This window comes from Podarcis pityusensis, assembly GCF_964106645.2.
Source record: "Podarcis pityusensis genome assembly, chromosome: 10".
NCBI classification, from domain to species: Eukaryota; Metazoa; Chordata; class Lepidosauria; order Squamata; family Lacertidae; genus Podarcis; species Podarcis pityusensis.
Genome location: NC_138035.1, coordinates 18,963,578 through 18,989,201, shown reverse-complemented (window position 1 = coordinate 18,989,201; position 25,624 = coordinate 18,963,578). Strand labels below are relative to the sequence as shown.

General features: G+C 40.8%; 1 protein-coding gene across 1 annotated transcript in view; it reads left to right on the top strand.

Annotated features, from left to right (window-relative positions):
* Window positions 1–514: 514 nt before the first annotated feature.
* Window positions 515–25,624, top strand: part of CACNA1C (calcium voltage-gated channel subunit alpha1 C) — a gene marked incomplete at its 5' end in the record, with an annotated part of 488,103 nt that continues 462,993 nt past the window's right edge. The window contains 2 exons of the mRNA XM_080971552.1: window positions 515–1,275; window positions 1,393–1,507. Coding sequence (XP_080827678.1) covers window positions 1,459–1,507 — 49 coding nt within the window. The remainder of the gene's footprint in view (window positions 1,276–1,392; window positions 1,508–25,624) is intronic.

Here is a 25,624-nt window from a genome sequence, read left to right as displayed (position 1 = left end):
GATCAAATGCAACACACCAGCAACCCTTTTATTGCTATTGTGATGATTTATTGACATTGGGTGCGTGTGTGTGTGTGTGTTCAACCCCGCCCCTAAAAACAAAACAAAACACGCCGCTCTAATAAAGCTGCTACAGATTCTAGCAACATTATTTTGTCCCTTTAACATGCAGATCACAGATAAATTTCAGCGCTGGAAAATTGCAGGCTTTTTTTTTTTTTTTAAAGAGAGAGCACAATATTGACAAATCGCACGGAGGGGGTCGATGTGGTTGGTGTGTGTCAGGGTTGCTAGAGCGGAGAAGAGAGGCGACCTGCTTCGTTGGGGAACCTTCTAACCGTCTGTTACTTTTTTGAAAAAAAAGTAAACCCCCATTTTACCTACCACGATCCCCCCTCCCCACTTTTTTTTCTCCATGCAAGCCAGATTCAGCTTGCCTTCTTGACGTCATGTCTGTAGAAAAGGTTTCAGCAGCGGCAGCGGCAAAAACCCACCGCCAGGCGCAGTGAGCCGAGGGGAGGGGAGCGAGGGGCAGAGGGAGGCATGTTAAACTTTCAGATCAAGTCCTCCGGCTCCTAAAAAAAGCGAGGGGAGGGGCTTGCTGCCGCCGCCGCCGCCGCAGCTGGAACATCTGGAAGTGTTCATGATGTCTGTCTGTCTGTCTAAAGGAGGAAGGAGGGGAGGGGGAGAGAAGCGGGAGCGAGTCTTCTGCTGAGGGAGGGGAGGGAGTGAGGGGCTGGGACTAGCGCTCTCTCGCTCTCTCTGCAGAAACAGCTCCCTGCCAACAGAGCGCGCGGAATTGGCTTCGAAGAGGAGAAGCAGCCGCCTTGGAACAGCTCTTCGAGGTCGCCTTTTTCTCTCAGCCCCGCTTGCTTCCCTCTCCTAGTTGGTGGATCTAAGCAAGAAAGACACTTGAACCCTCCTGAGATATTCTCTCTTCCCACCCCCCCACCCCGCTCCAGCACCCTTCTTGGATGCTTATGAGTGTCCCCCCTCCCCTGCCCTCGGCTGTTTTCTCCCACCTTCCTTTCCCTTGCTGATCTTTTCTCCTCTCCCCCCACCGTCTCCTCTTTTTAAAACAAACAAACAATAAAGATCTAAAGGAGCCGCTTCTCCTTCTGCCGCTTCTCGACGGTGTGAGCAGCGGCCAGAGGTGCTGGGCTCAATTCTTTGGCAGGGTCCCGGATGTTCTCTGAGGATGCTTTGCAATTGCACTAAAGGAGGCAGTAGTGGAAAGGATCAGTTTTTGGGCTTTGATGCAATCATGGGAATCAGGTAATAACCGAACGGGGGAATTTTAATCGTCGCAGAAGCTCCGGTTTCTTCCGTGAACTGTTCACCCCATCTGCTGTTGCTTTTTCTTTTCTTTTTTTCTTTCTTTTGGATTTGGAGGAATTAAAACCCTGGACTCCTGCTTGGGTTGTTTTTTTGGGGGGTGCTCCTCGTTTCTCTTCTTAAATGGTCAATGAAAACAAGAGGATGTACATCCCAGAAGAAAACCACCAAGGTAAGACTGGGGGGTCTCTGGATAGAGGTTGTCTCCCCCCTCCCTCCGTCTCCCTCTCCTCCCCCCTCTCCCCCTTACTGTCCTTTCCTTCTTCTGAAGATGCTGGAGAAAGCAACGTGAAGAGCGGGAGGGGAAAGGGTGGTGGGAGATGGTCCTCCGCCGCCACCACGCAGATGGGACCGCGGGTGACGTGAGGAGAGATCTGATGCAGTGATCTTGTCAAGGCTGGTGGTCGCGGGAAACAAAACAAGCCCACCAAGCAACCCCCCACGCTTTTTCTCCCCCAGCCTTATCCTTGGCCAGCAATATTAAGCAAGGCAAAGTTGCTTTCTGGTGGTGGAAGAGCGTGTGGAGCTGGCAGGAGGGACGTCCAGGAGTTTGCAAGACCGAGGGTTGTTGCTTCAGTTCTCGTCGTCGTTGCTTCTTCCAGGGCGGGCTAACCTTCCTCATATAAAAAAAACTACCATGTTTTTGGAAGCATGGGGGAGTTGGGGTCATTTTCGGGGCCCCTCCCAATCCCCATTCCCTTCAGGATTTTGCAGCCCGATCCAGTGCATGTTTGCTCGGAAGTAACTTCCACTAAGTTCAACTCCAAAGGAAAGGGCTGTGTGGTGGCCGTCTGCAGTCCTACGTACCCACTTACCCACAATTGAATGCAGTGGAGTTTACTTCCAAGTAGGTCCGCATAGTCTTGCGCTGTTAGTAGAGGAAGTGGAACATTCTTAGGGATATCTGGGGTAGCAATGCCTCAACAGTTGGGAAGCAAAGCTATCGATGTCTTTCCCACCTCATTAATTGGAACCTAATTGCAACGTCTCGAAATTCCTTGCCCAAGAGAGGGCCGCCTAGGCTGTCAACCAACCTATACCCAGTTACTTGTGAGTAAGCCCCATTGAACACGATGAGACTTAAATATATAACTGCGCTGTTGGAGACTCTTTACCTCCTCCCTCTGCTATTCTCTGCCACCCATCACTCAGAGCACTGTGGCCTCCTTTTCATAGGTAGAAGGCAAATCCTGACGCCAGACAGACACAGGAGGGCTGCTGAGTATGTGTGTTACGTACATGTTATATACCCCAAAAGAGGGAGACCTCCTGTTGTGGTGGTGATTGCTTTTTAAACGTTGAAAATATGGAAGACCCTTCCTTTTCTGTGGCCATCCAAGCCAAACATCCCTGGAGGTGCTTTTAAGAGCAGCTTGTGGGACCAAATCAACAAGGGTGGTCGGGAGATAACTTTTTTTTCTTTTCTTTTAACTCTCCAAGTTACTATTGTCTCCTGGCAGTCCCCTCCAAAGGGGTTGTGATTTGGACCCTTCTGGTTAGCTTCTACTGGGTGGTTCCAACCCCACCCCTCTTGCTTAGATAGATGTACCAAAGAAACCCATCATCATTGTCTTAGTAGAGAGAAGTCTGCTGGCAGCTGTGTGTGTGTGTGTGTGTGTGTGTGTGTGTGCTTGTGCACATGCATGTCCTTAAGACCCTTGTTCTTTCCATCTTCTCTGCACTCCCTGATAAGGCAGGCTGCCCCTTACCTTTCCTCTTACCACCTGTCATTGCTCCTCTCATCTCACCCAGTAGCACCAGAGTGTTGAGATTCTTGGCACTGTGTGTCATAGGGTAGGAAGCAAGCAGTTATCTCCATGTGGAAATAGATCAATCCAGAGTATCTCCAGTTTAGTTTTCTTTCAAGTATAGGGATCTCAAGGTACCAAAGATAGGAAAGGCAGTTGGAGTTGACAGCACTGAACCAATGGCTCAGATACTTATTCTTTCAAAGTGGGAAATATATGTGCTTGAACTCTTTCTTTGCTTAGCCCTAAAGGGATTTAGGCTGCAATACTATATCCGCTTACTTGGGGCCCTCTTGATTCAACTTGCTGAGCTTACTTTTGAGTAGATTTATATGGGATTTCACTGTTAGTGGCAGAAAGGTGTCCAGGTGGGGGGGGGAGAGAGTTCAGGACACCTGCACCTTTTTATAATGGTGTTAAACAGGGAATCTCAGCAGGTGTGACATACCAGAAAGCTTTAGCTCCTACATTCCTTCTCCACATTTCTTAAAAGTGCAGAAGCCCTAGCCCTTTTTACACCTGGGCCATTCTTAAGGAGAGAGTGAAATCTACGTATATAAAAGTGTGCATTTGATTGTGGCACACTTGTGTGTGTGTGTAGATTTTTAAAAAGTTCCAGTGGTCAAAATCTTGTAATACACTGACCTGAAAAGATTTTTTTTTTGTCATCACCATACCATAACAAGTACCCCAAAAAGGTGAGAGGCTGTGTCCATTGCATCTTGTGCCCTGTTTTGCTTTTGTCCTCTTAGCCATGTGCTTCTGTCACGCACTAGTATGTGTGTGCTTTGTGCTTTGCTGCTGACAACGCTACTGATAAGTGGACCAAAGCTCGGCCTCCATAGCAATATGCCAAATGCTATGGCAACCTGAATCCAGCTCCCTACTTACCAGCTGCAGTGATTATATAATATAGAGAGAGCAGGGTTGCCATCCTTCCTTTCTTGCTGCAGATTAATTTCTTGTTGCTCCCAGGCAAAAGGCAACACTTTTGCAGTGAAACTCCACATTTTGTGGTGGGAGGAACACTATAATAATTTGTGTTTATTTGACACCCCCCCCAATAACATGACATGAGGGTTAAACCCGAAAATGATCACAAATAAAGAACCATCTGTAAACGTTTCATTTCTTGAAGGTCTTTTTGAAAACTTCCATCCTCACTAATCACCCTTTGCCTGATTTTAAACAATACAGTTATTCGTCACAAGTTTGCTACCTTTTTCCTCCCAAGGTCTCAGTCCTTAGGTTTTATAAGGATGGTCTCCATAGATTTTGTAGCCCAAACTATGTATTGGTTTGCGGTGATGATGGCGAAGAACAAAATTTACAACACACTAATCCTGGGATAGAGCGGTATAATTAGAGCAAAAGTGTTGAAAGGAAAGGATTAGAAAGATTATTGTAGAGGGAGAATCTGGCTGCCCATCTTTGCATTGGAAAAGTCTAATTTCAGGGGACTAGAATTTCTCAGGTAACATTTCCCCAGCAGTTTCCAGCACAGAAATGAATTCTTAGCACACACGCACACACACATGATAACCTGTGTGATAACTTTGGATAAGATGAATTGGAGTAGGCCTCACCTGTCCTTTATTGTTGTGCTCATACCAACCAACTAATTTACCTGACTTTCTGAACTGGAACTTAGGGAGTCAGCAAGCTACATGATAAGGCACTGGAAACTATATAATACAAACAGGAGAGTTTTGTTGTGATCCATCCACACCACTTAGTTTCTTAATTATAAAAATATGTGTTCTTTTTACATTGTTCTTTTTATTTAATCTTTTTTTCTTTCCTACACTTTACCATAGGGTCCCAGAATGGGTTACAACAATAAAATATACAATTATAAAACAAATAAAGTTGTGACCCTAAAACTTAAAAAAGCATTCTCATTCTATAGCTTACAGACAGAAATGTTATTAATATTTGGATTTAGCAGGACCCAGTACAATTTCTATTCCTCATTTATTGCAGGGAAAAAGAGGAGTTGTCTGAGCTGTTACTATTTTTTAAAAAAATAAAAATAATCCTTCTGCATGTTTAATTGTCCCACCTAATAAACAATATTTTCGGGGGGTGGGGTGGTGGAAATAATTACTTTTGACTGTTGAGCATATGTCTTTTTAGAATATATGTGTTTTTTGTGCTGGATGATTGAGGACGTACAAGAAAAAGCTTTTACAACTAGCTACATCATATTTAAAGTGCATGTGGGATTCAGAATCAACTCAGATAGGTATCTGTAAGGTATTTTATTGTGAACACTTTGCACTGGTAAAACTACAGAGTGGATTAATTAGGGAGGAGGGATCTTGATTTGCAATCCTCTATACACAGTATGGAGTGCCTGGAGGTCAGCTGACCCATTTGAGTTACAAACTATAATTTCAGGTGTGCTTCAGGGCTTGTCAGTACATGGTGCTGGCTATATCATGTTGACAGAGAGAGGGGCTGTTATCTGGGGAAACATGCTGGCCCAAGAGTTCAGCAATGAGCCTTTCAGTTAGTTCACGACAGGATTATGAAGAGGGGCATGGTGATGAATGGTGCTGTGAGGATTCTACCTCTGCCAGAAGGTGGTGCTACAGGGCTAAGGAGTAAAAAAACCCTAAGTAATTGGGAATCCGGGGGACTGCAGTTCTGTGAGAGGCGATAGGTGCTAGGGATCTCCAAACAAATTATCAACAACCTCATCAAACTGCGCTCCAGAAATCCTTGGTCATGATGGGGAGCAATTACAGTTAAAAGTGATAGAAAGCTTGCATACATTTTCAGTGTAGATGTGTCCTGATTGTCAGGAGAGACTGCTTACCAATACTTGCCCATCCTATATTAATAAATGATCTACGCCAAAGGCAGGACTCTCTATTCTTCATAGACAAGATCCTCTAAACGATTTATGCAAAAACACCTGGAATGCTTTCTGTTCACTTTTGGTTTTTGCTTATGTTATGCCATTTCAGCAGATTACGACTGGTTTCTTATGCTACCAGAACTAGGGCTTTTTGGGACGTATTCAAAACTAGGTCATCTTGTGGTCTCTCCCCCCTCCCACTTTTTATTGAAATTGTTCCTCATCAGTCTTCCCTGCGCCCCAGTCCCCAAATAACTTTCTTAACTATGTTACATAAAGGGATTTAGTCAGGATGCTACACATCAGGTTACTCTCCCCTCTTCTATAAGTCTTTGTAAACAAGTACCGGTAATATATTCCTAGCAGAGGAGAAGCCAGCATTTAAAGAGTGAAAGATTTTAGGCCTTAATTTCATATGTAAAAATTACCAGTGCATTTCCCCAAAGTTCATAATTTATGGTTGACTTTTGTTTCATCCTGTTACAACACAAGCTCACTAGAAATCCATCTACCCATTAATTCACTCTCGCTATTTCTTTCCTATGTTCAGCTCGACAACCTGACGTTGGACATTTTTACAATCCAGTCTTAAAGTGTGCTTCACCAGCATGAAAATTGTTAGGGTGGAGCATAAGTACAGCTACATGATTCTTTTTTTAAAAAATTATTCCAAGTAACATTTTTACAGATCAGTTTCATTTGTTGAGACATTAGTGTTACATTAGGAAGAAAATGGGGAGAGAGGTAGAGGGGGGAAAGGCGAGTGGGGGTGGGGTCGGGTGGCGATGTTTCTATTTTACTTAATATATGTGTGGGGTTTCGTGTCAGTATCGCTTGTGCAGGTTCTCTGCTATTTGCTTGTGAAGTACAGCTACATCATTCTGATTACATCGCATATTATGACATAGCAGTATCCAAGCACCATTATGACATTGTTGCAGTATTAATCGCAGGCGTTTAGTGTTTGGGATGGAAGTGACTTCTCAGAAATTATGCTGATAATCTCTCATCTTAAATTGTGGTTTTTGTTTTGAGTTGCTGTGATTAAAAATCATGCGGTGTGATATATATTTGAAATTAAATTTGCCCCTAAATTTAAGAATTTATTGGATTGAGGTTAGGGTTATGAAGTTAGATGATGTTTATGCATCTAATTGTGAGGACATATATTTTTAGTTTTGTAAATGCTGGGCTCATATGCACACTGACCTCAGAGTAAACTCAATTGAACACAGTGGGCTTTACTTTTGAGTAAATATGTGTGTTTTGAGTAAAGATTGTGTTTCACTTCTAAGTACCCTCAGGTGCAGCCATTTAAGAGGTCCCCCTCTATCACTGGTTGTAAGGAGGAATTAAAAGTAATAACCAACAGGTGCTGCTTTTTGTTTTTGTTGCAGTTAATCTTGAATATATATCCAAAAGCAACCCTTTGAATTTTGCTTGCTTGCTGATTGTAAATGTGCTGGAAAACAAAATTACACGTTATACTTGGGGCTGCCTCTGAAGACAGTTTGGAAACTGAGGCTGGTGCAGAATTCAGCGGCCAGGTTGCTCACTGGGGCAAGACGGTTTGAGCATGTTACACCGATTCTGGCCTGACTGCACTGGCTGACAATTAGTTTCCAGGCCCAATTCAACGTACTGCTTTTGACCTATAGCGCCTTAAACGGCTCAGAACCGCAATACCTCAAGAATGGCCTCTTCTTATAGGAACTGATTCAGAACCTGCAATCATCATCTGAGGCCCTTCTTTGTGTGCCTCCTCCATGAGCGGTCTGGAGGGTGGAGGTACAAGAGTGGGCCTTTTCTGCAGTGGCTCCTCATTTTTTGAATGCTCTCTCCTGGAAGGCTTGCCTGACTCCTTCATTCCATATCTTTAGACTCCAGGAGAAAAACATTCCTCTTCTCCCAAACCTTTGGCTAATTAAACAATTGATGGTCTTTTAAACTGTGTGTGCGTAGGGGAGTTATCATTTTTGTTCGTTTCTATGTTATGTATTTCTGCGTTTTTATATTGCAAACCACCCTGTGATCCTTGGATGAAGGGTGGTACATAAATTTAATAACAAACAAACAAACAAACAAACAAACAAACAGTCTTTGCTATAATTCTATAGCCAATGATTACGGTACTTAGTCTTTACCCTCAAACTGTAACATTAGCATTTGGGAGTTTAAAAATTAGAATGCATGATTCCCAGGAAGGTGATGGTGGGCAAACAGCTGATGGACAGGGAAAGGACAAGAGGGGTTGTGTATAAATTATTGCTGTGGTCTTTGGTGCTGGAGAACCACAACAGAAAGGGGTTAATGGAGTCCCATCCTCTGCATCTCTACATCAGTTAAGGTGGTTGAGTGTCCTCCTTTACAGAGACCCATCCTGTGTATATGAAGGGCTGTCTACTCCGAGTCTGGTTTAAAGATAAAGAACCATAAGGAGGGAGAGCAGGAGGGGTCTTGAACTTTCTCATCCACAGTTTGCCACTTGAGCAGTGAACTGAGTAGGCAGACACAGAGGTCTCCTGGTCACAGTCTTGTTCCCTGCTATGGTGAGATGTATTCTGTTTCTATTTAAATCATAGCAATTGTTTCTAAATGTACATGTAGACATATAAATTAGCACGTGCAAATTGTTATGCAAATCACTGTCCTCTTCTTTGGAAATGTATACCTGGCTACCCTAGTGTCAAGTCATCTTGTGCTATAAGACAACATTTCCAGACTGCGGTTGTTTGGGGGTAGGATTCAAACACAAATTCAGGCTGCAGAATTATAGTTGCTTGGGAGATCTTGTGCAACAAATCCAGTTCCTCAAAAGATTGAACAATAAGGAAAGTGATGGGAAATGCACAGGAAAATGTACGATAATAAAGCTTTGGTGCAACATCATTTAACCAGCACACAAATCAGAACAAGTGCTCATTTAATAGCCAACGTTGCCTCATCTCCCTGCAAACAAATCAGCATGAATGCTCAATAAATATGTTGTTTGGAAGCACCCTTAGCTACTGTCATTGTATTTCTTTCTTTTTCTGTTTTCGCACAACAGAATGGAAAAGGCGAAATACAAAGATCAGTTGTGGGACAGGAGCATAAGGAAATGACAAATATGTTCCCTGACCCAAAGTGTCCTACATAAAAAGCAGCTTTATAACCATGCTGGAGTTATAAGTGAACTGCAGCTGTACTTCTGTGCTCATTTTGGTCCTTCTGAAATCATGGCTGAATAGTAACACTGATGCATGCATGTATTCAGGGGCATTCTGCACTCAACTCACCGTAAAAGGATTGTTTTTTTAAAAAAGATGGCAAGCTTCGAGATAGAAGTTTTATTTAGGTTAGGCAACTGTCTAAGGGGCTCCTCTAATTGGTTCTAGCAGAGCTTTTCCTCTAGTGGCAACTCCGTTTAAACTATTTAAGGTCGAATAAATTGCTCTGTAATGCTAAAAAAAACCCCAAACCCCACATATATACAGATGTTCCCAAAATGAGTAATCACCTTCTGTGCTTTTCCCCCCAAGTACCACAGGTTGTATTGAAGAAGGGCTAATTGAAATATATTTTTATGGTTCAGGAACAGGGATATGTACTTGTCTTTAAAAGGGATCCAGCAGTATTCTTTCCCCCTTGTTTTCATTCCTCTCTTAGTCTATCTGAATTCAGATACTTTGATTGGGGTGGGAGCACTCACATAGTAAAGTCCTCCCAGGGCTACAGCACTTCAGAATGTGGATGAAGGAATGGCATATCTATCATCTATATCTATACAGTGGTGCCCCGCAAGACGAATGCCTCGCAAGACGGAAAACCCGCTAGACGAAAGGGTTTTCCGTTTTTGAGTTGCTTCGCAGGACAAATTTCCCTATGGGCTTGCTTCGCAAGACGAAAATGTCTTGCGAGTCTTGAGATTTTTTTTCCGCTCCCCCCCCTTTTTCTAAGCCGCTAAGCCGCTAATAGCCTTTTAGCAGCTAAGCCTCTAAGCCGATAAGCCTTTAATAGCCGCTAAACCGCTAATAGCGCTAATCCGCTAAGCCGCTAATAGGGTTGCTTCGCAAGACGAAAAAACCGCTAGACGAAGACACTCGTGGAACGGATTAATTTCGTCTTGCGAGGCACCACTGTATCTATCATCTATCTATAATATTGGTCTTGGTCTGATGAGACTTTAACACCTACTAAGATGGTGTTTATAATGTTGCTTTTCATACTGCTGTTCTTTTGATTGCTGCTTAATTATTTTATTATGTTGATTGTTTCTTTATGAATCCCCCTTGAAATGCTTACTGAAGGGTGTAAAGCTACAAAATAAATAGTGCCCTTTATCAAACTCTCCTGCATTTTGAAAGCTAGCAGCTCAGAAAGTCTGTCTTTAGGCTTCTCCCTTATACTCTTGATTTCCATGTTCAGTTTTTTTACACTGAGCAGCATTAAAAAAAGAAAAACATTTCCCTGTTCCTGAACTCTGAAATGGTATATGCCCATTTTCATGATATTTGAACTAGCCCAGTACAGGAACTAACAACAGTTGAGGGTTTGTTACACTTAAGCAACTGTTCATGTGAATGTGACCATACGCAAAATGCAAACTAACTGGGGTTTCATTACTAAACCATACTTTAATTATTACACGTGCTGAATGTTGTGACAATTTCTTATTAACTTGCTGTAACAATATGACGGTTGATTTGACTATGAAATAAAGTGCATTAGGCTGAAACTCAAAACAGACTTACTAGTAAGAAGTAAGCTCCCTTAGGGCGGCGCGAACGGCAATGGCGGTCCTCTTCTGAACGGGAGAGGAGGCTCCGCAGGCAACGGGTCGTCCGCTACGGCGAAGCGGAGACCCACTCTGGAAAACCCCAGGCGGCAAGAGCCTGGGGTCTTGAGGCTCGGTGGGCGCCTAGAGCGACCCTCCAAGTGCAGAAGGAACCCCGTAAGGGGCTCCGGAGCACGGAGGGGGGTTGCGGCGCTGTGAGCTGTTTCACAGCCTGAGGAGCGAAGCCGCGCTGCTATTGTCGGTGAGCGCTGATCCCTTTTCCTGCTAAATTACGGATCCGGACGAAAAAGCAACTAACTTGTGAGTAAAAGACTGAATCACTTGAATTTGAGACTTTAAAAGGGAAACTTAAATTGGCTTGAACTTGGCTGAGAGCGGAGAGACGTGGAAGCAGGAAGTCCGTCTTCCGCAGCCATTGAACTTGAAAAAAAAAAGCAATCAGCTGGAGGAGTGGAGGCTGAAAGAAAGAGACTCTAAGTTTTACAGATCTAAGCATCTATTGAACTTGCATCTTAAAGTAAAGACTTTAAGTTAAAGATTTGGGATTTTTATTTGCACTTGACTTTCCTCCTCTTATTGGATTACAAATTAGAAGGTGAAACCCAGAGTCAGGAGCTGCCTGAGTACTAAGGGAGCTGTCAGCACTGCAGATTTGGATACTGTATATTGGAACTTGAAACAATCTGAGGGTATTGAGACCTTTTAAATTTGAAACATTCTTTTTGGAGATAAATAAGCACTGTCTGCAACAAAGTGACCATTTATAAACTCTGCTAAACATTTGTATTTGAAGGTTCTTGGACATTAAATTAGACTCTGAAAGACAGATTAAGCTCCCTCTAGAGGATTGGATTATAACAGTGATTTTACATGCACTTTTTACTTTCGATTCCCTTGCTGTTTGCTTGCTCTGGACCTTTCCATTCCCATGGGAACAACTCAGTGTGACCTTGACTGACAGATAACGTTGGAATGAGTGGCACAAGAAAAAGAGGGAGAGCTAAACAAACAACTCTAACAACTCTAACCTCAGCCTCACAGACACGCAGATCATCTGTGCCTACTTTGCCCTCAGAAGTGGAGGGAGAGGGCGAAGCAGAGCAGTTACAACTGGAAGATATGGCCTCAGGAGCATCTGTTTCTGTACTAGACAAAATTTTTGAAAAATTGGAAGCTTTGGACAAGAAAGCAGATGCGCAATCAGCAAAAATTGATAAAAACACAGAATGTCTAAATAAATTAACCACACAAGTGGTACAGAATGCACAAGCAATTGGACAGCTAACGGAGGCCTCAGCAGAAAATCGGAAATTGACTGAGGACACCAGACAAAGATTTGAAAATTTAGAGCAAGAGGTAAGACCACTCACTAAACAAGTCGGGGAACACCAGATTTATCTCTCGATGATAGAACTGCGAAACCGTGAGAACAACTTAAGGATTAGATCACTACAAGAGGCAGAAGAAGGACATCTAACTGAGTTTTTGACCAAAGAATTCTCCAAGTTCTGGAACTTGGAAGAAAAGGACTTTAAAATTGTGTCAGCTTTCAGACTTGGAAGATTTATAAAGAAGGAGAGGCCCAGAGACTGTTTGATAACATTGAGATCAAAGGAGGAAAGGGATAAGATTTTGGGACTACACTTTGTAAAATCACTGGAGGTGTTGGATAGAAGAATTGAAATTTATAAAGATATCCCAAGACTACTGCTTGATCTTAGAGCCGCCTATTCTGAACTTGTTAAACTACTAAGGAGCAACGCAATTCCATTCAGGTGGGAATTTCCCCAAGGAATATCTTTTACCTTTAGAGGGAGAAAGGTCAAAGTGAGAACACTGGAAGAGAGAGACAAATTCTTGTCTACATACGGAGAGGACCTTCAAAAAGGAATTGAACTACCTTCTGGGCCTGAGGCAACGCCAGTACCAACATCAGCATCTGTGGAACCTGAAGACCCTGAGAAGATACCACCCCTTGAAAAATAACCAGATAGTTCAGGATGTCTCTGCAACTGTTGAGCTGGAATATTAATGGTTGTAACATTCCGGAAAAAAGGAAGAAAATATTTCATATATTAAAAAAAGAACAATTGGACATTATTTGTTTACAAGAAACACATGTGACGAGGCTCCACAGAAAAGTGTTAATAAATAAAAGATTGGGCCAGGAATTTGTATCGTCCGACAAAGTTAAGAAGAGAGGTGTGGTGATATATGCAAAAGAGAGCCTGTCACCTAAATTCCTATTTAAAGATGAACATGGAAGAATTTTGGCTATTGAGATACAACATCAAGGTGAGAAACTGCTGATATTAGGAATCTATGCACCTAATGAAGGGAAATCGGAATTTTACAAGAAGTTGCAGGAGACAATGCTGGACTACCTAGATTATAACAACATCATAATGATGGGAGATATGAATGGGGTCGTATCAACCAACATGGACAAGTCACAAAGTCAAAATGTTACAAAAGACGGCAGACTACCTAAAACCTTTTTTGAAATGACTGACAATATGGATTTGATTGACATTTGGAGGACAAAGAACCCACTAGGAAGAGAGGGAACATTCTTTTCTGAAGCCCAACTGACCTGGACAAGAATCGACCAAATATGGATTTCCAGAGGCCTGGCACCTAAGGTCAGAAAAGTGGAAATCTGCCCAAAGACCTGCTCCGACCATAATGCAGTAAAGATGGATATGACATTATTACCAACTGGATCCTTTAGATGGAAGATGAATGACAATTTGTTTAGAGATCAGGAAATTACCAAGAAGGCCCAAAAAGTTCTGAAGGACTATTTTGAGATAAATATGAATAACATGGTGGAAAAAAGAATAATCTGGGACGCAAGTAAAGCTGTAATGAGGGGATTCTTGATACAACAGAATGCAGTAAAGAAAAGAACACAAAATGAGAAAAAAGATAAGATCTTGGAAAAAATAAAAGAATTAGAGAAGAAATTAAGAGTGAATCCGAAGTCACAGCCAACTCTGAGAGAAATTAAACTTTATCAAACACAATATTCTAAATTGATAAATCAGGAAATTGAATGGAAGGTTAAATTAATGAAACAAAAAACGTTTGAGTCGGCGAATAAATGTGGAAAACTGCTAGCTTGGCAGTTGAAGAGAAGACAAAGATTAAATACTGTTACAAACTTAGAAGTTGATGGAAAAAACATCCAGAATCCAGTGGACATTAGAAAGTGTTTCCAGAGATACTTCAAAAAATTATATACCCAAGGGCCGCAAGATGATGTTGAGATTAAACAATTTTTGGTAAAAAACGGACTATCTAAATTGTCACAAGAAAATAGGACAATCCTGAATTCTAAAATAACACGACAAGAGATTGAACAAGCTATCCAGAACATGCAACTTGGCAAATCTCCAGGACCAGATGGGCTGACCTCCAAGTACTATAAGACATTAAAAGACTATTTGATACAACCTTTGATGGAGGTCAGCAATGAAATTATGGAGGGGAAGAGGGCACCGGAGTCGTGGAAGGAAGCGTTTATCACATTAATATCAAAGTCGGAAGCTGAAAAGACACAACTTAAGAACTACCGTCCCATCTCTCTTTTAAATGTGGATTACAAAATATTTGCAGACATTTTGGCAATTAGATTTAAAAAAGTTTTAAATGAAGTAATTCATAAGGACCAGGCCGGCTTTCTCCCAGGAAGACATCTGTTTGCTAACACAAGGAACATTATTGATATCTTGGAACTTTTGCAAACAGACATAAATACAAAAGCAGTCCTAATTTTTATAGACGCGGAGAAGGCCTTTGACAATATCTCCTGGAAATTTATGATGGGAAATTTAAAAGAGATGGGAGTGGGACGGGGTTTTGAGAATGGGATTGGGGCGATATATTCAGAACAGAAAGCTAAACTGATAGTTAATAATGTGGTTACAGAAGAGTTTAAAATTGAAAAAGGGACACGACAAGGTTGCCCTATTTCCCCTTTGTTATTTATTTCGGTTCTGGAAGTGCTATTAAACATGATTAGAGAGGATCGGTTGGTGGAAGGAATTCAGGTCGGTCAGAAACAATATAAATTAAAAGCTTTTGCAGATGACCTGGTTTTGACCCTGCAGAAGCCAGAGCCCAGTACGAAAAGAGTATTACAACTGATTAATGATTTTGGTCGGGTGGCTGGATTTAAACTAAATAAACAGAAAACTAAGGTTTTGGGGAAAAATTTGACGGATACAGAGTCAGAACGGTTTCAGAATGAGATGGAACTTAATGTGGTTAAAAAAGTAAAATACCTAGGGGTAAACATAACAGCAAAAAATCTAAGTCTATTTAAGGACAATTATGAAAAATGCTGGACAGAAATTAAGAGAGACCTAGATAGTTGGTCAAAATTGAAACTTTCTTTGTTAGGCCGAATTGCTGCTATCAAGATGAATGTATTGCCAAGGATGTTGTTTTTATTTCAAACACTTCAGGTTTTGGACAAAACGAGGTGCTTTCAGAAGTGGCAGAGAGACATTTCTAAGTTTGTCTGGCAGGGCAAAAAGCCCAGAATTAAGTTTAAGATATTAACTGATGCAAGACAAAGAGGGGGCTTTGCCCTGCCAGACTTAAAGTTGTATTATGAAGCCGCAGCGTTCTGCTGGCTAAAAGACTGGCTACTTCTTGAGGACACTGATGTGTTGGATCTGGAAGGGTTTAACAATGCTTTTGGATGGCATGCATATTTATGGTATGACAAGGTTAAAGCAAATAAGGCCTTTAAGAACCATATTGTCAGAAAATCATTGTTTAATGTCTGGACAAAATATAAAGACTTGCTGGAAAATAAAACACCAAGGTGGCTTTCACCTTTGGAAGCCAAGGCCCGAAAAAGACCCAATATGGAGGCTAAATGGCCAAAATATTGGGAAATACTAGAAAAGGATGGAGACAATTGGAAATTGCAGAGTTTGGAGAAAATGAAAGACAAAGTGCGAGATTGGTTACATTACGCTCAGATTAAAGAAGTTTTTAAAAATGATAAGAAACTAGGGTTCCAGGTGGAGAAATCGAAATTAGAAACAGAATTGTTAGAACCAAAGATTAAGGTACTTTCAAGGATGTATAACTTGCTGTTGAAATGGAATACACAAGATGAAACGGTTAAATCGGCTATGATAAGGTGGGCACAGGACATTGGGCATAATATCATGTTTGAGGACTGGGAGAGGTTGTGGAGCAATGGATTGAAATTTACTGCATGTAACGCTCTGAAAGAAAATGTAATGAAAATGATTTATAGATGGTATATGACCCCAGTCAAACTTGCCAAAATTTACCACCTGTCTGATAATAAGTGTTGGAAATGCAAAGAGTGTGAGGGAACGTTCTTCCACCTCTGGTGGACTTGCCCTAAAGTGAAGGCGTTCTGGGAAATGATTTATAATGAACTGAAAAAGGTATTTAAATATTCCTTCACTAAGAAACCAGAGGCTCTCCTTTTGGGTATTGTCGGCCAAGGGGTGGCAAAGAAGGACCAGACATTCTTTATGTATGCAACAACAGCAGCAAGGATACTTCTCGCAAAACATTGGAAAACTCAAGATCTACCCACACTGGAAGAATGGCAGATACAACTGATAGACTACATGGAACTGGCTGAAATGACCGGCAGAATCCGTGACCTGGGAGAAGAGAGGATTGAGGAGGACTGGAAGAAATTTAAGAACTATTTACAAAAGTATTGTAATTTGAGTGAATGCTAAACAAGATGCTAGATCAAAATAACTGAGCACCACTAAATTTAGAAGTTTTTAAGAAAATAAGTAAGACTGTGAAATTTAGCTCCTTCTGAGAATTATAAGATTATGAAATATAGAAGGGATATAAGAATTTAAATAAGATGATAAATTGCTGACAAAATGTTATAACGATGAAAATGGGAGCGGGAGATGTGAGGAAGTCCAAAGAAAATGTGAAAATATGTTAAGATCAATGTTACATTGTTTATTATGTTTATTTTTATTGTAAAATTTAATAAATTGCTTTAAAAAAAAAAGAAAAGAAGTAAGCTCCCTTGAACACAGTGGGACTTCTTTCTGAGTAAGCATGCCTAGGATTGTGCCAGTATTAAATTATTTGTCAGCAGGATGGAATCAATGAATGGCCATTTAATTTAGGCATTGGGCTGAACCCAACTATGCTTTGCTCAGAATTGACCCGCTGAAATTAATGAACTTAAGTTAGCCATGTCAATTAATTTCAATGGGACTACTCTGAGTCAAGCTAACATTGGATACAACCCTTGGTTTATTACTATTATCATTTATTAGTATTATTCAAGACACTTATTCTAACCCTGTGTATTATTCTGACCATGTACTTTGGTTTAACTCAAGTTAATAATGACATTAAATCATTTAAAGGGTGCATTTCACACAGGAGCTTCCCTCTTAGGGCAAATAGAAGTTTCAGGGTGCAATGTTTCTGTTGGAAAAACAGCTCAGGGGAAGAGAATTAACTTCCTTTCCCCATTCTGTGGCCCTGATCCACATAGGGGACCCTCGTGGCTGCTTTTTATTATTATAAAAAAGACATTTATAGGCAATCATGCATTTTACATATTGTCTGGTTTGGTCCACTTTATATATTACAACAACCCTGGACAATAAGTCAGTATTTTTATCCACATAATGCAGACTTGGGGGTCTGGGGTTGAGGCTCAGAAGTGTGGTTTGCAAATTTCACTGCAGATGTGAGATTTGAACTAAGAGCGCTGGCTTTTAGCTGTTGTGCTGAAGTAAATTTCATCTGCAGGGAATGGGGTCAACTAAAAAATAATCACAACTTTCTCATACCCTAAAAGATTACAGGATAGAAGTGGCAATAAAAAAATCCTTCTTCTTTATAAAGGCATCTAATATTTCAATCTGAGGCAAGGGAAAGACTAAGCAAAAAGGTTACAAGTTCAAGGACTCAAACATAATGGCAGAGAGCAGCCTATTTGCTCTTTTTTATATTTTGCTCTAGTCTACATCCTATGCACTATATTACATTGATCAGCTCTCATTTGCTGGCATTTTTAAGCCTTCTGTCCCAAAGGTGCCCCACAAGGTGTGATGACCTGTCTTTCAATTTCAAATCCAGAAGTGAAAGAAGGTGCAGAGTATGGGTACCAACCTTTTTGGGCCAGTGGGCACATTTGGAATTTTTTTTTTAAATGTCATGAGCACCAGTCACAAAATGGCTGCCATGGGAGTGTGCATAACACAAAATGGCTCCATTGGGCACGTGGCATAACACAGAATTTCTGCCTTATCTAAAAGGGCAGAAAAGTTGACAGGGCCACAAAATGGTGTGAATATGTTCCCTTATCAGCCCCCCATCAATGTGGAAAAGACACCTAGACCATTCACTGCTGCACTGACACACAGATAAAAGCTCTTTGCACCTCTTGGGTGGGTGTCCAGTCTTGGCATCCAATGAAATGTGAATATGTTAAAGGGGCTTGTTCCATACAGGAGAGGCTGAGCCAGTGTAAAAAATAACTGATCAGGAATAGCCATCTCTTGTACACTGGAGAGTTTTGAGGACATACTGAGAACTTTCACAGGCACCATAGAAGGTACTGGCAGGCACATTGGTGCCTGCATGTGCCACACTGGCGACCGCTGCTGCAGAGGCAGTGGAAGCTGCAATAATGCAATTTGGTGTTAGAACATTTAAAAGGAGTGAGGACTCCCCTCATCAACCACCAACATTTTTACTCATCCTCACTAAATGGGTTGTTTATGCATTTTACTCAGCAGAAGATTCCACCATGTTCAATAGGGGTTGCTACCTAGTAAATGTCTTTCAACGTAAAACATATTCTGAAACATGCTTCTAGATTATTTAGTTCCCAGCATGTAACGTTTGCCTTGGGGTGTTTTGGAAAACAAAACAGTTGAAAAGACTGAACATGACACCATAATTATAAAATAAATGTGGACTAATAAAGTAATTAAGCCAACATTTCTTCCTATAAGCATTACAAGGGAACAGGCTCCCCTCATGTTGTTGATCAAATTTCAGATTTTTTTTTTCAAGAGGAGAAGAAGAAAGAGAGAAAAGAGATATCTGTTTTTCTCAGATGGATATAAAAGGGCATTTACAAAGCCTGCCTTCTCAAAATGTGATGCTTTATTGGTGAACTTGTGAAGTTCCCTTCTGCAGATTTCATGTCCAATTTTGTCAGACAAAATAAGCTTTTAAGATACATGGGGTAACAATTGCAGAGTTTGTCTCTGCAAGGCAGTCTGGGCATATCACATTCCAGCTGCATTTGCTCTCCTTCGTGCATTATTGACCACAATACTAATTCTGAAATTGTAACCTGTCTTAAATTATCTCATTACAAGCACCACAATGCATGTGTTGTAGATAAAGGAGGAGCAATGGTTTTCATTCTGGAGTTCATGTGACTTCACATAAAATTTATTTCAAAACCACAGGAGTCTCTGTGGTAAAAGGTTTAAGTGCATGACACATGTAAGAGAGCTCCACTGTGACACCCACTGACACTTCTGTGGTGGCTGTTCATGTGCTCAAATTCCAGAGCTATATAAGGGCGTGACTGGAAGCTCATAAATGTGATCCAGAATGTAAGAGACTTCTGTGCTACAGAAAGAAGCAGTAAATGGGAAGGAAAGAGATTGTTTCAGGGCTTGGGCTGGGAAGACTGGATGGTGGGTAGGAGGCAGAGAAATGCGGAGCAGTGATTAAGTTGGAAATGGAGGTCTGATGGGGGAAATGACCACTGAAAGTGAAGGTGGAGTTACTGTGCTGTCATTTGCCATTTCAGTAGGGATGAGGGAGAAAATGGATTCACTTCACATTTAAAAGTGAACCTATCAAATTCTCACTTCCCCAAACAATTTGCAAATAGAAATACTGTCATTTTTCAAAATTCACGCTTTACTGAATTTTGCAATGAGGTTTTCCAGTCAAGTAACATGTATAAAAATGCATGTAGTAGGTTAAGGTGTGCATAGAAATGCATATATAGCAGTGAAAATAACGTGCAAAATACATTATATTACGAAACAACTGCTTGGCACAATTGTGCGTATTAGGCAAAACTGCCTACAAAGTGTGTGTATTAGGAGAAGTTTGCACTAAAATGCAGATGAATTTTCACAAGGCCTTTTAAAAAAATTGCAAACTGATGCAGAAGTGTGGAGAACTGAATTTAAGCTGGGGGAAGGGGAGAGAGAAATTGAGAGAAATTGAAAGTGATAGTTTCACCCACCCCTACTCCTCCAGTTCCTTTGTAGTCTTCTCAGGTTACACCATTCTGTGCTCCCCGAAGTCATGTGTCCTTTTGTCAGTGCTTTCATTCTTGAGTCCTCTGTTTTTCCTCATCCTTGTCATCTTTGCTTCCTGCTTTTGCCTGGCTTCCTTCAGGACTTTCCTCCTTCAGAGCAGTTATCTCAGCATGTTCCTTCTCTATGCCCTGCATAACCCCGCAGAGGTGCAATTCCATGTAAATAGCTTTTGCCTTGATTGGAATGTGGCCCACTTGAATAAACATGTGGTGATGTAGGAGCATATATATAAATATTTAAAGTTTGAGAGGGCTAAGGAGATAGATAACATGTGTAAAATTGCCAGGAAAGATCACCACGCCATCTTAATGCACTGTGTTATCTGCATACTGCAGTATGGCACAAAAGCATTTCAGAAAAACATCTGCAATCTGCATACTTAGTGTAGAGAATACAACACCTGCAGTTCTGGGGCACATACCTGGAACTTGAAGCACACACTTGGGAGATTATGGTAAGCCTTGGGTCTAGTTCTTGCTAAAATAGTAACCTCTGGGCTGTACCATTCAAGACTATAAATGGGGGTTCATAGAAATGAATGCTCCCTGCACACGAATGTTTCCTCCATGCAAAACACTGCAACTCATGGGAAAGAGTTCTGGTCTACCCTTGTTCCTGACTTGCTTTGGGAGTATAGAAAACATGTTGCCATTGGAAACAGAGGGATGTAAATTTGACTTGGGTGTTGTGCTGTCTTACTTTATATGGGCTGGCATATGCTACCATTGCATTGAATAAACAAATAATGGAACTTTTAGGCTTTAGAAGAAAACAGAAGGCCACAATCCAACACAAAGTTCAGTCACCTAAATTCAGTTGTTTCAGTTACGATCCCTCCCCTCCATTTCCCAGATTTCTGCTGTAGTGCACAACAAAGATTAGGGGATTGTCCCATGAAAAGACAAATGTATTTTCAGCCCAGCTTGTAAACACAATCACCCTGGGAGCAGCTTGGACTGTGCTGGTAATGAGTTGATTTCTGTAAGCTGTGCTTGACTAGCAGCGGACAGTATGAGACTCATTACACATGCTAAAGCTATTTTTGGTCATCTGCATACTATCGCTTGCTTTTTCCTATAGGACTAATTGCAGTCGTTAACAGTCGTCAACAGGTTTACCATACCCATTGAGTCAATCACCCATCTCCTACTACCCTTCTAAGAAAAACCCCACCCCACCCTCCCACTATATAAGGGTCTGGTGACTTCTGTTTCAGTGTATCTGAAGAAGTGTGCATGCACACGAAAGCTTATACCCAGAACAAACTTAGTTGGTCTCTAAGATGCTACTGGACTATTTTTTAATTTTTCATTTCAACTGCGTCAGACCAACATGGCTACCTACCTGAATAATTAATGGTCAGTTATATTTTGTGATGTGTTTTGTATTTGTTGTATGAAGGAAATTTTATTGTTAATTATATGCTGTTCATCACTGTTATGTTTTTCCTTAATGCTGGTGATATAGAAAACGTTACAAATAAATCAACAAGCCTATATGCCAAAGAATTTTTAAAGGATTTTTTTAAAAATAAAAAAAGATTGCCAGTTTCATAAAGGTAAATGGGTTTGATGCAGGGTGCATAGGAATAATCCACTGTTCTCTCTGTCCGTGCAGGAGTGCTTAAGTGAGGCATGCAATATTCCCCTGCATCGTGCTAAGGAGTTACATGACTAGCAGAGACATGGAAAATTGCAATGTCATTACATTAGGCAAAAAAACGGTGCACAAAAATGCATCCAACTACGTTATATTCAGGGTGGACCCATTGAAATTGCTGAACCTGTTAGTGATGTCCATAAATTCCAATGGATCTACTCTGAGTAGAAGTATCATTGGATACAACCCAAATATTTTTATTGGCCCATTTCTTTTTCAGGGGGACAATAAATGAGTTAGAACACTTTACATAATATAATCAAAGCCATTATACACTATAATTAAATGATCTAATCTCATTTGAATATCAGTAAAAAAGTAGCATATTTATAATGCTTCTATTGACACTAAAAACATGCAGATACTCTTTTATATTGCATAAAATGTTTGTTGTGCATCCTTAAGATTTCATCTCTCTGAGTCTCTCCCCATCCTCTCTATCCCCCTGTTATTAGTGTGTTGCTTCTTCTGGCTCCTCTTTCATTGTTAGTCAACTTTACAATGGGAGTGCAACCTACAGCAGTCCACGAAGGTTAAGTCTTTGACATATTTAAAATATCCTGATCATGTGTCAGATTGTGTATATTGTGATTGATCCAGGAAGTACAGCTTTATATTATGTATTAATATTTATTTCAATTTTACATTTGTTTCAAATATATTTGTTGGGTATTCTTTGTTTTCACATGAAGAATTTGCACGTAGAAAAGGTTCTCCTGGCATCTCACTTAAAAATGGCCAGGTAGCTAGATAAAAGAAAAGACCTTCAAATCCTGGACAGTCACTGCTAGTCAGAGCAGACAGTTCTGAGCTAGATGGGCAATTATCCTGATAAAGCAACTTCCAATTACTGCATTCATTTAAAAACCATATTGACATTCTAGAAACAGCTGTAGCATATGACTTCACAATTGCCACTATTTGATCATGGGAGATATTAAGCACTTCATACAGATTACTGAGATCCCTTAATGTTTGTCAAGGTATGGAGTAACTTTGTAATGTCAATTGACAGACAGCCCATTCAAGACTATACTCTGTGATGGTTTTTCTTTTGAAGTGTATGTGTGGCATGTGTATGTATGTGTGTCCAGTAATGATCAATGAATCTGCTTTTGTATAAACCGGAATTTATATTTTTAGAAAGGATCTATAGAGCCTGTCCCGTGAATTTGTGTTCACCCGGTGCTGCAAAGGTCACAGAGAAACTGGTTAAAGAGTATGTTTGCATAGCTTTCCAGTGATATAAGAACATATTTCAAGACTGTGCATTACAGCTCCCGAGCTATGATGCAAGCCAGGCACAGGCATTTTATCTCAGAACAATGCTCCTGAATGCTCTTCTCTTAGCATTAGCCCACTTTTCTTTTTTAATGCCCTTGGACATCTATGTTAGCGGACAGTGTTGCCTTGACTTTTTAAAAACTTTTTGAATTGCAGAAGAATCTTTTGAATGCAGTGCCTAATTTAGGTCAGGGATCTACAGAGCAATGCTGTCAGTGTCTGTTTTTGCATCTGAATATCTGCTCGCACTTACTTAGTTTTCAGGCAGCCCAAGAAGATAACACTAAATACAGAACACAGGTTGGAGAAATGTTGTGCTCCCTCAAGATGAGCTAAAAAGTTAACAGTAACTTTTGTACATGTGAAAAGTTACTGAAGACACTTATGTTGCTTCTGATATCATTTCCAGTTTACTTACTGGATGGCTCCACTCCTATAAACAGCAACCATGTGCAATATCATTGACAAAGTGGTTTACTAAGTCAGAGTTGGAGCAAGGGTGTGGGCTACTATACTAAATTTACCATTGTTTTAAACAAACTGTTCTGGGGTGGCTCAATCGGTAGAAACGAGACTCCTAATCTCAGGGTTGTGGGTTTGAGCCCCACATTGAGAAGTAGATCCCTGTATTGCAAGGGCTGGACTGGATGACCCTCATGGTCACTTCCAACTGTACAGTTCTATGGCTGTATACATAAAGCAAAGAATTAACAATGTTACATGAGTATCATTTGAAACTGGGGCTTAAAGTATGTCACATTTTCAGAACATAAAATCATTTTGCAGTGTTGTTCCCCAGGAAATGCTACTGAAAGCAAAATTCTTTGCCTGTTTTTTCAGAAGTAGTTACCACTGTGTTCAATAATAAGGGAGTTTAATACTGAGACTCCAGTGGCATGCTGCCTCTGAATCTGGAGGTTCTAGATGGGCATCATGACTAATGAGGCATGGATTTAAAAGGCATCTAAACTAGGGGCCGTCATTTGCATCTTGTGACACAAAATGCCATAACTTTATTAGGTGTTGTGAAATATGTACTTTGTTTTGTCTGACCTGAATCTATTGCCAGTTTCATGGGATGACCTTGTTTGGAGAGATTCTTCTGGAGCTTTTTGCATCACCATCCAGAATAATTGGGTGCCATCCACAACCTTGCAAGTTTGTTGCCTACATCCAGATCATTTAGGCACTAATTAAACCACTCCTACTACAGATCCTTGGGGTATCTAACTTCATACTTCCATTTATTTTAAGATGTGTCTGTGATTACCTATTTAATCCTTAGATCAGTGAATGGTTAAACAAGGAAACAGAGACTAGGAGTAAACAGGCAATTCTCACAATGGAGGGAAATGAGTTGGGATCTCCTAATGATCTGTATCCTTTCAGCCCCTTCAGTGTTTGTAGCCAAGTGCGCAAAACATTGCTCCTGCATGCTGATTATCAATGTGTCTTGCATCCTAATATGGTACCTTAAGTTTGACCTGCTTTTCAGACAGTACTAAGCTTTAAAAATAAGCCTCCCTCATACTAATGAGCTTACAAAATCATTAGTCCCCTCTGGAAAAAATTAAAACCAACCAATCAATCATTCATGATCATCTTACTTGCTAAGGCTGATGAAGAGTTCTGACATATTTGCGGTAGGTGCTTTAATGTGAAAGATGGTAGATATAAAGTTCAGGTGCCATAGGAGCCAAAAATTGTAGCTAGCATAAGTTACTTTTTGATCTATTTGTTTCAACAATTTATATGCTTCTCAACTACAATCGTCACTAAGTGGTGTACAAAAAATGCAATACATAAAAGATGGAAACTGGTTAAAATGATAAAATGAGACTTCAATTAAAATGTTTTCATAAGGCCCTGGGGATTCAGCAGAGAGGGAGGCTCTTTGACCTCAACTAGAAGGGAGTTCCATAAAATAGGGCCCACAATACTGAACACATGGCCCCTGGTGGATATTACCCTTGCACCCAAGTCATGGGGGGCTGCTAAAACTGACTCCCATATGGATGTTAAACAGCACTGAAGACAAGTTGGTACCCTGCAGTACACCATGGTGCACAGATCATGGCACTGTAACACAGTTCCCCAATGCTATCTCTGGACACACACTGTAGATAGGAGTGGAACCACTGTAAAACAATGCCTACAATACCCATCTCAAAGAGTCCATCCAAGGGGATAGTATGCTTGTCATTAAAGGTGCAGGAGCCCTGCCCTCTTTTGCACCTGACCGCTTACAGCAGGCAAGCATTCTTCATTTGCACCATATATATTTTGTGAGAAGACCATTTGTTCCCAGAAACCTTTACGCTGTCTCCTATTGTCTGGCTATTGTATTGATTAGCTATTGCTGACGTTGGTCTGACCTCTTATTCTGAGATAATAGGTCTCATATACTTAACCTGTTTTTGTTTTTTTGTTTTTTTACTATGAACTGTTTCTTGTCTTGACATAATGCAATATTCCCTACCAGGGCATGATCCACAACATTCTCCTATGCAGAACAGGGGTGAGAAGCTCAGGCCCGGGCTGCAATGTGGCTCTCCATATGCGTCCCAATGTGGCTCTCTTCGTTGTGTTCCTGTGTTGTATGCAGGCAAAATGCTGC